This window comes from Myotis davidii, unplaced genomic scaffold, assembly GCF_000327345.1.
Source record: "Myotis davidii unplaced genomic scaffold, ASM32734v1 scaffold72, whole genome shotgun sequence".
Taxonomy (NCBI): Eukaryota; Metazoa; Chordata; class Mammalia; order Chiroptera; family Vespertilionidae; genus Myotis; species Myotis davidii.
The window spans coordinates 2210887-2222277 of record NW_006284618.1 but is presented as its reverse complement, the minus strand read 5'-3'; the positions used below and the strand labels follow the sequence as shown (position 1 = coordinate 2222277).

The window sequence follows — 11391 nt, the reverse complement described above, 5'->3', positions numbered from 1 at the left end:
GGGGGCGGCAGCGGGGGGATGGGGGCGATGTTTGAGGCCGGGCGCTGCTGCTGAACTTGAGGAAAGGCCCAGCGCAGGGTTCCCAGTCGTCATTCCTGGCGCACATCGCTCAGACGTTCTTTTCGGGCGATTGTGGGGTCGTTGTGGACCCATCAGCTAAAGGTCGTGGCGCCCTGAACGGCCGCGGACCCCTCGCCTTAGGTGCTCTGCTTTCCAGGGCTGAAGAAGATGCAGAGCAGCCTGAAGCTGGTGGACTGCATCGTCGAGGTCCATGATGCCCGGATATCCTTTGCTGGTTGCGATACCGGAACTTACATTAAGAAATACATATTTAGGCTTTGTCCCCACTCTTGGCTGGAGCTCCAAAAGCTCTTGGAATGTCCTAAGGGATGAGAGAGGAAGGCCTCCGTTAAGTTAATGAGGCGACTTTTGGAAAGCCCCTCAGGACGGGTTGGTTCCTGGGAACCCACTTTCACTGCTAACCCCTGACCCCTCGGAGGGGAGAGGAGCTGGAGGTGGACTTGATCTGCAGTGGCCAATGCTCCCACCCGTCTTGCCTGAGCAGTGACGCTGCCATAAAATCCAGAGGATGAGGTTCGGAGAGCTTCCGGGTTGGTGAGCACATGGAGATTTGGAGAGAGTGGTGCTCCCAGAGAAGACGTGGGGGTCCCCGTGGGGGGAACCCTGTCTCCTCAGTGGGCGCCGGAGGAGGCAGCGATGGTTTGGGACACACTGGTTAGGACCTCACTTTTCTGAGTGATCAGATACGCATTTTGAATGTTCGTACCTTGACAACCTAGCAGTGGTCTAGTTTTAAGACCTCCCACTGAGCTTGTTTTTGTCGCCATCATTCCCACTTGAGAAGCCACATCGTGAGAGCCACTGCCGGCCTGCCGCCTCTTCTCTGTGGGAAGTAGTGTCTGTGGCTCTGTGGCTGGGAGGGGAGGGCAGCACGCGGCTGGCCTCACAGCTCCGGGAAGAAGAGGCTGGGTGTGCGCTGGGTGTCAGTTCCTTCTAAAGATTTCCTTCTGAGGTGGGGCCGTCTGGGCAACAAGACAATCAATTAATCGGCTGGTAAAAGCTCTGAAGGAATTTTTGCCTTAATTTTGCCACATCCCGCTTTCGGGCCGCAACCCTCTGTTTCAGGAAACCCTCGGGATTAAGCCTCACTTGTTCGTCCTCAACAAAATGGACTTGGCGGATCTGAAGGAGAAGCAGGTAAGGCCCTCTGCTGCCTGGGCACTGGCTCGTTGGGCCCTGATGACAGTCACCGCTGAGACAGCCTCGAGTTTGCTGGCCAGGCAGGCTTACCTTGGCACTCCGCCTTCGTCTGCAGGCTTCCTCTAACGTTTAATTTATGGCCGAACCATTCGTGTGTGTCTCCCGGGGATGTGGCCGGGATGTGCTACCGGAGCCCAGTGCCCACAGGTGACTCTGAGCACTTGAAATGCGGCTCTTGTGGCTGCAGAATTGACTTTCACATGATTTCATTTTAATTAGTTTAAATTTCATTGGCCATATGAGGCTGTTGGCCACAGGCCTGGACAGCACTGGCCGGGTGGCCTCCTATGATGGCTGCTTTCCCCCAGGTGTCCACAGTCACCAATTCCAGGGCCATCCAGACCCCCCGTGGCCTGCAGATCGCCTGCCACCGCTGTGTGATCTGAAGGTGGGGAAGGCCCAGAGTAGAGAATGGATTCTCCAAAGCCAGGCAGAACCCGGGGACACAAGTGATCAATTGGAGGACATTTCCCTTGGGTCCCAGAGGTAGAGAAACATGGTGATTCTGGAATGCCCTTCCCTTTCCTTGCTCTGTTGTCAAATCCTTTGCAGAGTATGTGTTAGAGTCTTTTGAGTTCCATTTGTTTTCAAGTCGTTAATGGTGCAGAGATTTTCCTTTCACTGCAGCCTCAGGAATGCATTCCAGGTTTCTTGGTACGTTGGAGCTATTTAAACCCCAACCCCAGCCTCCATAGTTTTCCAGGGAACCTTCACATGCTGAACCACACGTCCCACCCTGACTCCCACCCACTGCACAACCCAGGAGCCCACCTCTGATCAGTTCAGTCCGTCCTGTTGTGCGAGGCTCATAGCCTCACGGCTTTCCGTGGCTTTATCAGTGAAGCGTCAGTCTTTTCAGCGAATGCTTCTGCCCCTCGATGCTGATTTTGCTGTGCTGGCCGCACTGAGGTGACCTAACAGGACACAGCGGCGGTTCACCTCGTTGGGAGGCAACAGGCGTGTTTGCTCTCAGGTCCTGCTTCCCCGAGGTCTTGGAGGGGGCGGTGAGGGGGGAGAGGCTCCCAGTGGTGGTCCTCAGTGCAGTGGGTGGGAACATCGTGTGAATTTATACATTTCAGAGTGGCTTCACGTATGTCTGTTTTGGCTGTTTCTTAATCTGCATCATTATACGAGTAACTGAAATGCATAACTAAAATTAACCGAATTAGTGACTTTTTTGTTCATCTAAATATCAGTCATGTTTAGGTCAATAGCTGACCAAACAGTACCATGTTGGTTTTAACAAGTGTGATTTATATGCTGATTTCACTTAATGTTAAGACCAGTGAACTCATATTAGCCTGAGTTTACTTTTGGGCTTTTAAAGTATTCCATATACTTTGTAACCAGATTGGGTTCAAACCTTAAAGTGGAGTTCACTTTGTGAAAGCTTGTTAGAATACACAGGAGTGACGAAAATACTAAGGGACAATGAAACTGTATTATTTCAGTGCCGGATGTGGCTTCGGAATAACCTAGGTCAGCCTCATTTTATAAGAAGGTCCTGGGGTCCCAAGAAGGCAGGATGCTCACCTCCGGTGGAGCCTAGAGCCCTCGGACTGAGACAGGCTCTTCCCTCCTGTCCTGACACGGAGCCAGCTGGTCTGGGCCATGGTGGGGCCAGGCTGTCCTCTCAAGTCCCCTCACACAGTCCGTACTGCCCTCAATCCTCCCTATGTCCCCAGACCCTGTGGCTCTGAGCCTGGGCGCATGCCTGGGCAACCTCAGATCCTCAGACCTTAGGGTGTTATGCCACCCCTATTTTTACTTAGTATTTAAAATAGAAATATCTCTTTCAGAAAATTATACGACACTTGGAAAGAGAAGGCCTAAAAAATGTCATTTTTACCAACTGTATCAAGGATGAAAACATCAAGCAGGTGGGCTTTTCTGTTTACACTCAAATGCTTCTGCTGAAGGACCGTGAGAAAACACTGCAAAATGTTCTATGCTTTCACAGGAGGAGAGTTTTGGAGACAGTCCACAGATTGGCTGGGGTCCGGGGCACACTTGTCTCCTGGTGCCCAGAGCAGATGGGCCTGGACAGTCCGATGGTCTGAAAGGGCAGAGTCAGGCTACAAAATATGCTCCTGGTTATAAGTAGGAAGGGCCTTTGGGAAGTCTAGCACCTTATTCGTGCCAGTTGTGTTTGGAGAATTTCACTGGCTGGTGTACATCTTTGTTACAAGGAGTTGTCACCCTCCTGGGATGGGACAGGACAGGGCACAGGTAGTCCCCCGCATAGGGCAGTCAAATCCGTGACGTGGATAGAGCCTGAGTGTGCCACCTCCAGAAACCAAGGGAGAAGCCGGTTTCCCTGTGATGGTGCCTGTGTGGTTGTTGCAGGTCATCCCGAAGGTCACGGAATTGATTGGAAACAGCTACCGCTACCACCGAGGAGAGGTTGGTTGAAGGGCCAGTGCTGGCCCTGGGACAGTCCCTTCTGCTGAGGAGCCCGAGGCTCGCCTGCTAAACACAGTGGGCCAGACTGAGCCCTTGGCATAAACATGAGCCTCTCGCCTCACTGCTCCCCTGCAGGAAGGGTCGGGGGCTGTCAGGGTGGGCAGGCCTCAGCAGTGACCTTCCTTCCCCCTTAGCTGGCCTAGGCTGCTGGGTCCCGTGGTGTGGGCTGTTGGGGTTCCCAGTGGGGGTCTGGGTGTGTCCCTGATAGCCACTGTTCTGCTCTGCAGAATGTGGAGTTCTGCATCATGGTGATTGGCGTCCCCAACGTGGGCAAGTCCTCACTCATCAACTCGCTCAGGAGACAGCACCTCAGGAAAGGTACTGCCAGCCACATCGGCTGAGGTTGCGACGGCCTCATCACTCCTTCAGAGCAGCTGCTCTTGTCCTGAGATGAAACTCAGCCCATAAGTCCTTGGGCACAGTCCTCAGCTTGTCTCTTTCCGCCAAAAGGACCCATTTAACAGCCTGCTGTGTGGTTACACGGTGAGAGAGTCCTCCCGTGACATTTCACACTTAATTTGTTCTCTCTGCTTGATACATGGATGACTATTCTAAACTTTGATGATTTTGCCTTTTTATTTAAGTTTTTTTAAAAAATATATATCTTTATTGATTTCCAAGAGGAAGGGAGAGGGAAAGAGAGATAGAAACATCAATGAAGAGAGAGAGGATCATTTTTTGAAAGAGAGATAGAAACATCAATGATGAGAGAGAATTATTGATAGGCTGCTTCCTGCACGTCCCACACTGGGGATTAAGCCCACAACCCAGGCATGTGCCCTTGACCAGAATCGAACCTGGGACCCTTCAGTCCGCAGGCTGACGCTCTATCCACTGAGCTAAACCAATCAGGGCTTCATTTACGTTTTTGATCCATTGTGCCCAACGCGTTACACAGCCCATGGGGTCTGATGTCAGGCAGGGGTGTCGGGAGCCTGCTTGAGGATCACATCTGGGAGCCCCTGGCTATCTCCCTGCTTCATGCATGTTCTCTGATTTCGAGGCACACAGGAGGGTCCACACTCTAACTGTGCCTGCCCCTTTTTCCTTAAGTATTTGGAAGATTAAAACGGTGTCTGCCTTGGCATCATCCCGTCAGTGTCAGCATGTGGTCTTTATTAGCGCTGTTTCCAGTGCACAGCCCGAAGGCTGTAAACTGCACTGCACTGTGATTGACAGGCGCTGCTTCGGGTACTCTTTGGAGGGTGATCATAGTCATCTGTTTTTTAAAGTTCCTTTTTCTTTAATTGTGGCTTAAAAAATTGGTGGCATTGCCCTAGCCAGTTTGGCTCAGTGGATAGAGCGTCGGCCTGTGAACTGAAAGGTCCCAGGTTCGATTCTGGTCAAGGGCATGTACCTTAGTTGCGGACACATACCCAGTGGGGAGTGTGCAGGAGGCAGCTGATCGATGTTTCTCTCTCATCGATGTTTCTAACTCTATCCCTCTCTCTTCCTCTCTGTAAAAAATCAATAAAATATATTTTAAAAAAATTGGTGGTATTAAGTTGTATAACTCAACACCCCACTCTCTCCCAGCCCTGGGAACCTGGAATCTCCTTCCTGTCTCTGGGTCTGTGAATGTAGCACCTGTGACTGATGTCACTGAGCATAATGGCCTCCAGGTCCATCCAGGTTGTGGCAGGTGCCAGACCTCATATTTTTTAAGGCGGAATAATACTGCGTTGTGTGGATGGACCACATTTGCTAACCATCCACCAGTGGACACACACGTCCCTTTACTCTCCAGTTGATTTGGCAGAGAGTGCAGAGTCTGCCTGGGACACACCCTGAACTGGGCCCCAAAGCACAGGCTGGCCCTGGGTCGGGTCAGCCTCACAGATGGCCTACCCTGGGCAGTGCTGGGGGCAGTGCTGGGGGCAGATTAGGCGGGTGCAGGGTCAAGTTTGGGAGGGGGGAGATATCCGCTGAAAGGAGCAGCTGTGGTCTGACCTTCACAGTCAGGTCCTTGCCCCTTTCCCTCTACAGGTCTTGGAGCTCCTGTGCAGGCAATGGGGAGGCATTGCTGGAACTTGGTTGAAAAGGTCATTGCCATGAACTGGTTTGGGGCAGAACCCTGAACTCAAGTTCATTTGGGCCTTTGCAGGTTTCCATGTGCTTCATTGCTTGTTCTGTGCCTGATACGCCAGGTGTGTTTAATGTATATTGACAGCGCTGTTTCTCCTGCAGGAAAAGCCACCAGGGTGGGCAGTGAGCCTGGGATCACTAGAGCTGTGATGTCCAAAATTCAGGTAGGGGCCTCGGCTTCTGGGCCCAGAGCTCCACACACACAGATGCCTGTCATCCCCTGAGGGCTTGCATGGTGGTGTGCTCCTCTCTGTCCTTTCCCTCAATCTCCATTCCCACGAGTGCTCGCCACGGGCCAGGCACTGCACCCACCTCACACCGGACCTATGGGGAGGGCACACTTGTCCCTGTTTACAGATAAGCAAACTGAGGCACAGAGGCATTGCATCACATGCCCAAGGTCAGAAAGTAGTCATGGCAGAGCCGAGTTGCATTATCTCTGTGCACATTCCCTTCCTCCTGGGAGGAAAAGATGGGGCTGTGGGGCTCTTGCTGTTATCTCCAAATTAAATGGGAGTGGATTCCTGTGGGGAAGCCAAGAGCTTGTGAAAACAACCCCATCAGGGTAGGTTCATTCGGGAGTCTCCTGCTTGAGGGGTTATCCAACAGAAGGCCTGGTGGGAGGGCTGCTTGACACTTCCTGAGTGGTGAGCCAACTGCCCTCTCTGCCCACAGGTGAGTGAGCGGCCGCTGATGTTCCTGCTGGACACTCCTGGAGTGCTGGCTCCTCGGATTGAGAGCGTGGAGACGGGCCTAAAGCTGGCCCTATGTGGTGAGCCACCCTCAGGGTCCCACCTGTGGCCCAGTGTAGCCCCAGCCCGGGGGTTGTGCCACACTAACCCGCTGGCCGCACTGTCCCTTGTACAGCCGGGCAGAATGGTCAGGTCTGGGCATGGCCTTCTCCTTGCAGCCTCTGGCTGAGACCGAGAGCGTGCACTCACCCTCACTGCCTGTTCCCAGGAACCGTGTTGGACCACCTGGTTGGGGAGGAGACTCTGGCCGACTACCTTCTCTACACCCTCAACAGGCACCAGCTCTTTGGGTGAGTGCCGGGTGCAGGGCAGACCAGCCCATCCTCTCTCCTACGCTAGCATTGTTTCCAAAGTGGCACAGTTAGGGTATTGCAGACAAACAACAGTTTGTGCATCATTTGAAGCAGCGGTCGCCAACTGGTGGTCCACGGGCCACTGGTGGTCCGTGAGGTCCGAAAGGTTGGTGACTGCTGAGTTAGCCCTTTGAGTGCCAACCAATATCCTAGGAACTATGCTGAAATTGCCAAGGCATTTTTGCTGATTTTACAGCAGTTTAGGAAAAAAATTATGAATTGCAAGTACCTGTAAAAAATTAGGCAGGTAAATGCCAGTGGTCAATTTTAGAACTACAAACATTCGGCATCATAAGTATTATCTGCACTTAGGTGCCATCTGTTAATAAAGAGTGAATACTAGCATCTATAGTGACACTGCAGGAGGAGCACGATAGCGCTCCCTGCACTTCTGGCGAAAGACAGGAGGAGCGCAATCGCACTCCCCGGCACTCTAGGGGTTAGAGCAGGGGTGGGCAAACTTTTTGACTCGAGGGCCACAATGGGTTCTTAAACTGGACCGGAGGGCCGGAACAAAAGCATGGATGGAGTGCCTGTGTGAACTAATATAAATTCAAAGTAAACATCATTACATAAAAGGGTACGGTCTTTTTTTTTTTTTTTTAGTTTTATTCATTTCAAATGGGCAGTGTATATAGTGCGATGCGTTTGATACACAGACACAGCTGTGAAGCTGCTTTGTAATTCCTCCCCATACCTTGTCACCTCCACTGACACCTGTCACCCACACTCACGAAGGTCCCTGTGGAGCCAGATGTGACCTCACAGGCCGCCCTGGTTCCTGCTGGCTGACGGTTGCTCTGTTTAGGTACGTGCAGCACTATGGCCTGGGCGAGGCCTGCGATGACGTGGCAAGTGTGCTGAAGCGTGTGGCCATAAAGCTGGGGAAGACGCAGAAGGTGAAGGTGCTCACGGGCACAGGTGAGACTCGGGGCTTAGCGGGCCTGTCCTTGGAGCAGGCCTGGCCGTCCAGGGAGGACACTGGGGGACATGAAGCTGTTGTGGGAGCGAAGGTTCTTGTCCAGCCTCCCTGCTGGGTGCACTCCGTGTTCACCCTTTCCTCTGCAGCCTCAGGAGGCTCGCTCTGTTTTAGTTATTTATTTATTTATTTTTAAATATATTTTATTGATTTTTTTACAGAGAGGAAGGGAGAGGGAGAGAGAGAGAAGCATCAATGATGAGAGAGAACCATTGATTGGCTGCCTCCTGCACACCACACAGTGGGGATTGAGCCCGCAACCTGGGCATGTGCCCTGACCAGGAATTGAACCGTGACCTCCTGGGTCAAAGGTTGACTCAGCTCAACCACTGAGTGACACCAGCCGGGCTCGCTGTTTTCTTTTTGAGTGGGTCCTGGTGCCTGAGCTCCACAGATACCCAACTTAGGGTCCCTGTTCCTGAGGGCAGGCTGGGTGGGATCCTGCATGAGAGCCCCTTCCTCACCAGACCCTCTTGCCTTCCCCAGGCAACGTGAACGTCATCCAGCCCAACTACTCTGCAGCAGCCCGTGACTTCCTCCGGGCCTTCCGCAGTGGGCTGCTGGGCCCCGTGATGCTGGACCGGGACGTCCTGCAGAGCTTCCCCCCCACAGACCCCAGCCAGGCTCCAGGCCCCCGCGACATGTAGTGTCCCAGACCTTCATGCCTGGGTTTTGACACTCAGGGCTTCCTCTTCCGAAAGCTCTATGCCAGTCACTACACTAAGGTCTCTGCTCCAGGAAGGGGCTGTGCCCTCCTGCTGCTCCACAGCCAGGCCAGCTCCTGGTTCCAGGGGACAGTGCCTGGGGTGTGGACGTCAGGCACCAACGTCCCTGGGCAGTCCTGCGTGCCTGGCCTGGCGAGGACATTCGTTCCTGCTCACTTCTCGTATGGAGAAGCAGACATTGTCCCGGAAGGAGTGAAGCTATAATCTAATTTAAGTGTTTTAAACTAAAAGCCTCATCTCTGTTGTTGGCCCAGTCACCCTCAGCACCTTGGGCGCTTGTGTCAGGGCCCCTGTCACAGGGGGAAGTGGGAGGCGAGCTGGTTAGCAGCTGAAGGATGTGGAGCCACCTGATGCAGTGTCCTGGGTCCTGCAATGAGGAGGCGTTGTTGCCAGGACAGTGTTTATTTCATGACGCTACTGCAATGTACACACAGATGTGGACGGGAGGGTCCAGTACTCGTGGCAGAACCCAAGGACTGGCCTGTCCCCTCGGTAACGGGTACTGGCTGGGAGGGTCTCTGGTATGGTCAGCGGGGACCTAGGGCTCCCACTGCTTCTGAGCACCTTCTAGCTGATGGACAATGGCACTTCCCAGGTGCCTCCCAGCATTTGTCATTGCACCTGAAGGGGTCCACGGGGCAGGAAAAGAACAGAGGAAGGATGGGTGGGGTGGGGGGAGCAGATTCCCTGGTCAGTAGCCCTGGCTGCTCTGTCGGGGTGGCCTGACCTTCCTGTAGGTCTCACTACCCATGTGGGTTCCCTTCTAGTTCCCACTATTTATGTGGGTTCCCCCCAGGTCCCACTACCCACGTGGGTTTCCCACACTCCACAAACCCTGGCTAACCCCGAGATGGTCCACCCTGAGCACCCTCTGCCTCCTGTGGGAACCCTGAGGGATTCCAAGATTCGGGGCCGCATCAAACACCAGATGTGCTCCCAGGGTTGGGATGAAATGCGCTCTTGACTGGAGTGTGGCATCTCGATTCCAGAGCGAGCTGATGGCTCAGTCCTGGGGGTGGGGTGAGTGGCTGAGCGCAGCCACACTGGGCCCACATGTCGGGCCCTTGGGGAGAAAGCTCGGCCCTGTGCAAGATGACTTTCCTGCTCCCTGCGGATAAAGTAGGACAGTCACACTGCCTCTGAGGCCCTGGGCAGGGCTTGGCCACGGCTCACTGGTCTTTGGTAGCATCGAGCTTGGTCTGGAATGGAAGGAGGAGCGTCTGGGCTCGCTGCGCCCCAAGAATACTGGCAGTGTGGACACAGGAGGCTGCCGAGGCTTCCTCCTGCAGCTTCGTGTTTTGGAGAAAAACACTTGGTCCCAGTCCTGCGGAAAGCCTAGAGGCCCCTGGCCCCTGACCAGAGCCAGCTGTGGGAGAGCAGAGGTGACAGGCTCCCTGCGTGCTGTCTGTCACTGAGTCCAAAGGCCCTGAGGTCCAGGGGACGAGGGCGCATTCTGGGAGGCTCTTACTGAGCATTGGGAGGGCGAGGTCCCCAGGAGCCAGCCTGGGAGCTGCCCTGCCCGGCTGCGGTGGTGGTAGAGCTGGAGTACACGTTGAAGAGGTGCTCGCCCAGGGCTGAGTTCACAGATGCCCCAGAGGCTGAGGGCTGGCCTTATACGTAGGGGTGTTGGGTGCCGTAGGCAAACCCTGTGTTCCCTTAGAAGCTTCTCGACATCGGTCCTGTGGCCCTACCCTCAGAATGTCTGTAGTGTTTAGACACCCCGAGAATTAGAGGAGCTCTGCCTCCTGGGTGCTTCCTTCCACTGAGGGAGGCTCTCATGCCTTGCTGGTCCTGGGGCCCAGCCACCTCCGCCTTCCTCCAGGTACTGCCCATGGTCATGTGACTAGAGCTCCCAGCCTCCTCCATTTGCACCACAGCCTCACCTTCGAGGGGGTGCTGCCCGCTGAGGGTTGCACTGCCTACTTGCTACCTGTCTGCCTAGAACACAGCGAACCAGGCCGGGGAGGGCTCGTCAGTGGGAGTGGCAGTTGCAGTCCCTGAGCGCAGGCCAGGGCTCTGGGTCCGGGATTTGAACCTGAAGTTCAAAGGGAATGGAAAGATCTTGATGTTTAAACAAAATGTTGCTTTTTCCAAAGTAGGTCCCAAGAAGAGTCAAGTGACTTGTTTCAAGTCAGAGCAGAGTGGCTCCAAGGGAGTCCCTGGCAGCGGGTCCCAGAGCATCTGCACAGAGCGCCGGGGGGCAAGGCAGCCCGTGGGCAGGGTGTCCTCCTGGGAACTGTCCACAGAACCACGAGTGGGCAAGCCTGGCTCTGAGACCCACGGAGGGTCAGCACCTGACATTCTCCAGGCTTCAGTCTGTGAGCGGGAACCTCTTCCCTTCTCCAAATCAATTCCTTTGGTCCATTGTGACAGCTTCTGTGGGGGAGGCCACCACAGTCCTCTGTGCACCTCTCTGCCTGGTGGTCAGCACTGTCCACACCCCCCGAGTGTCCAGGGCGGGTTCCAAGGAGACGGAGTGGCCGGAACAGCCTGGCCTTGGCACCTGTCTTTGAGGCAGCTCTGGAGAGATGGCAGGCAGCTGGCCCACACGGTACAGGAGCCACGGGACACCTGCCTTTCTGGGGGAACCCCCTGACCTGTAAATGGCGGGTGAGGCATCCTGGAGCTGATGGTGGGGAGGCTCTGGAGGGGCTTGGGCAGGATGGTGAACAGGAGGTGGCACCTGGGTCACAGGGAAGAGAGGATGCAGCTCCTGCTGGGACTGGCAGGCGTTACCCACGGAGCCTTTCTGG

General features: G+C 54.5%; 1 protein-coding gene across 1 annotated transcript in view; it reads left to right on the top strand.

The window, feature by feature from the left end:
- The window catches only part of MTG1 (mitochondrial ribosome-associated GTPase 1), an 18366-nt gene extending 9498 nt beyond the window's left edge, over nt 1–8868 (top strand). Inside the window, exons 2-11 of the mRNA XM_006754906.2 lie at nt 218–282; nt 1114–1218; nt 3081–3161; nt 3628–3684; nt 3972–4062; nt 5932–5993; nt 6505–6601; nt 6790–6871; nt 7743–7855; nt 8400–8868. Of these exons, the coding sequence (XP_006754969.1) occupies nt 229–282; nt 1114–1218; nt 3081–3161; nt 3628–3684; nt 3972–4062; nt 5932–5993; nt 6505–6601; nt 6790–6871; nt 7743–7855; nt 8400–8560 (903 nt within the window). The 5' untranslated portion in view covers nt 218–228 and the 3' untranslated portion in view covers nt 8561–8868. The remainder of the gene's footprint in view (nt 1–217; nt 283–1113; nt 1219–3080; nt 3162–3627; nt 3685–3971; nt 4063–5931; nt 5994–6504; nt 6602–6789; nt 6872–7742; nt 7856–8399) is intronic.
- The last annotated feature ends 2523 nt before the right edge of the window (nt 8869–11391 follow it).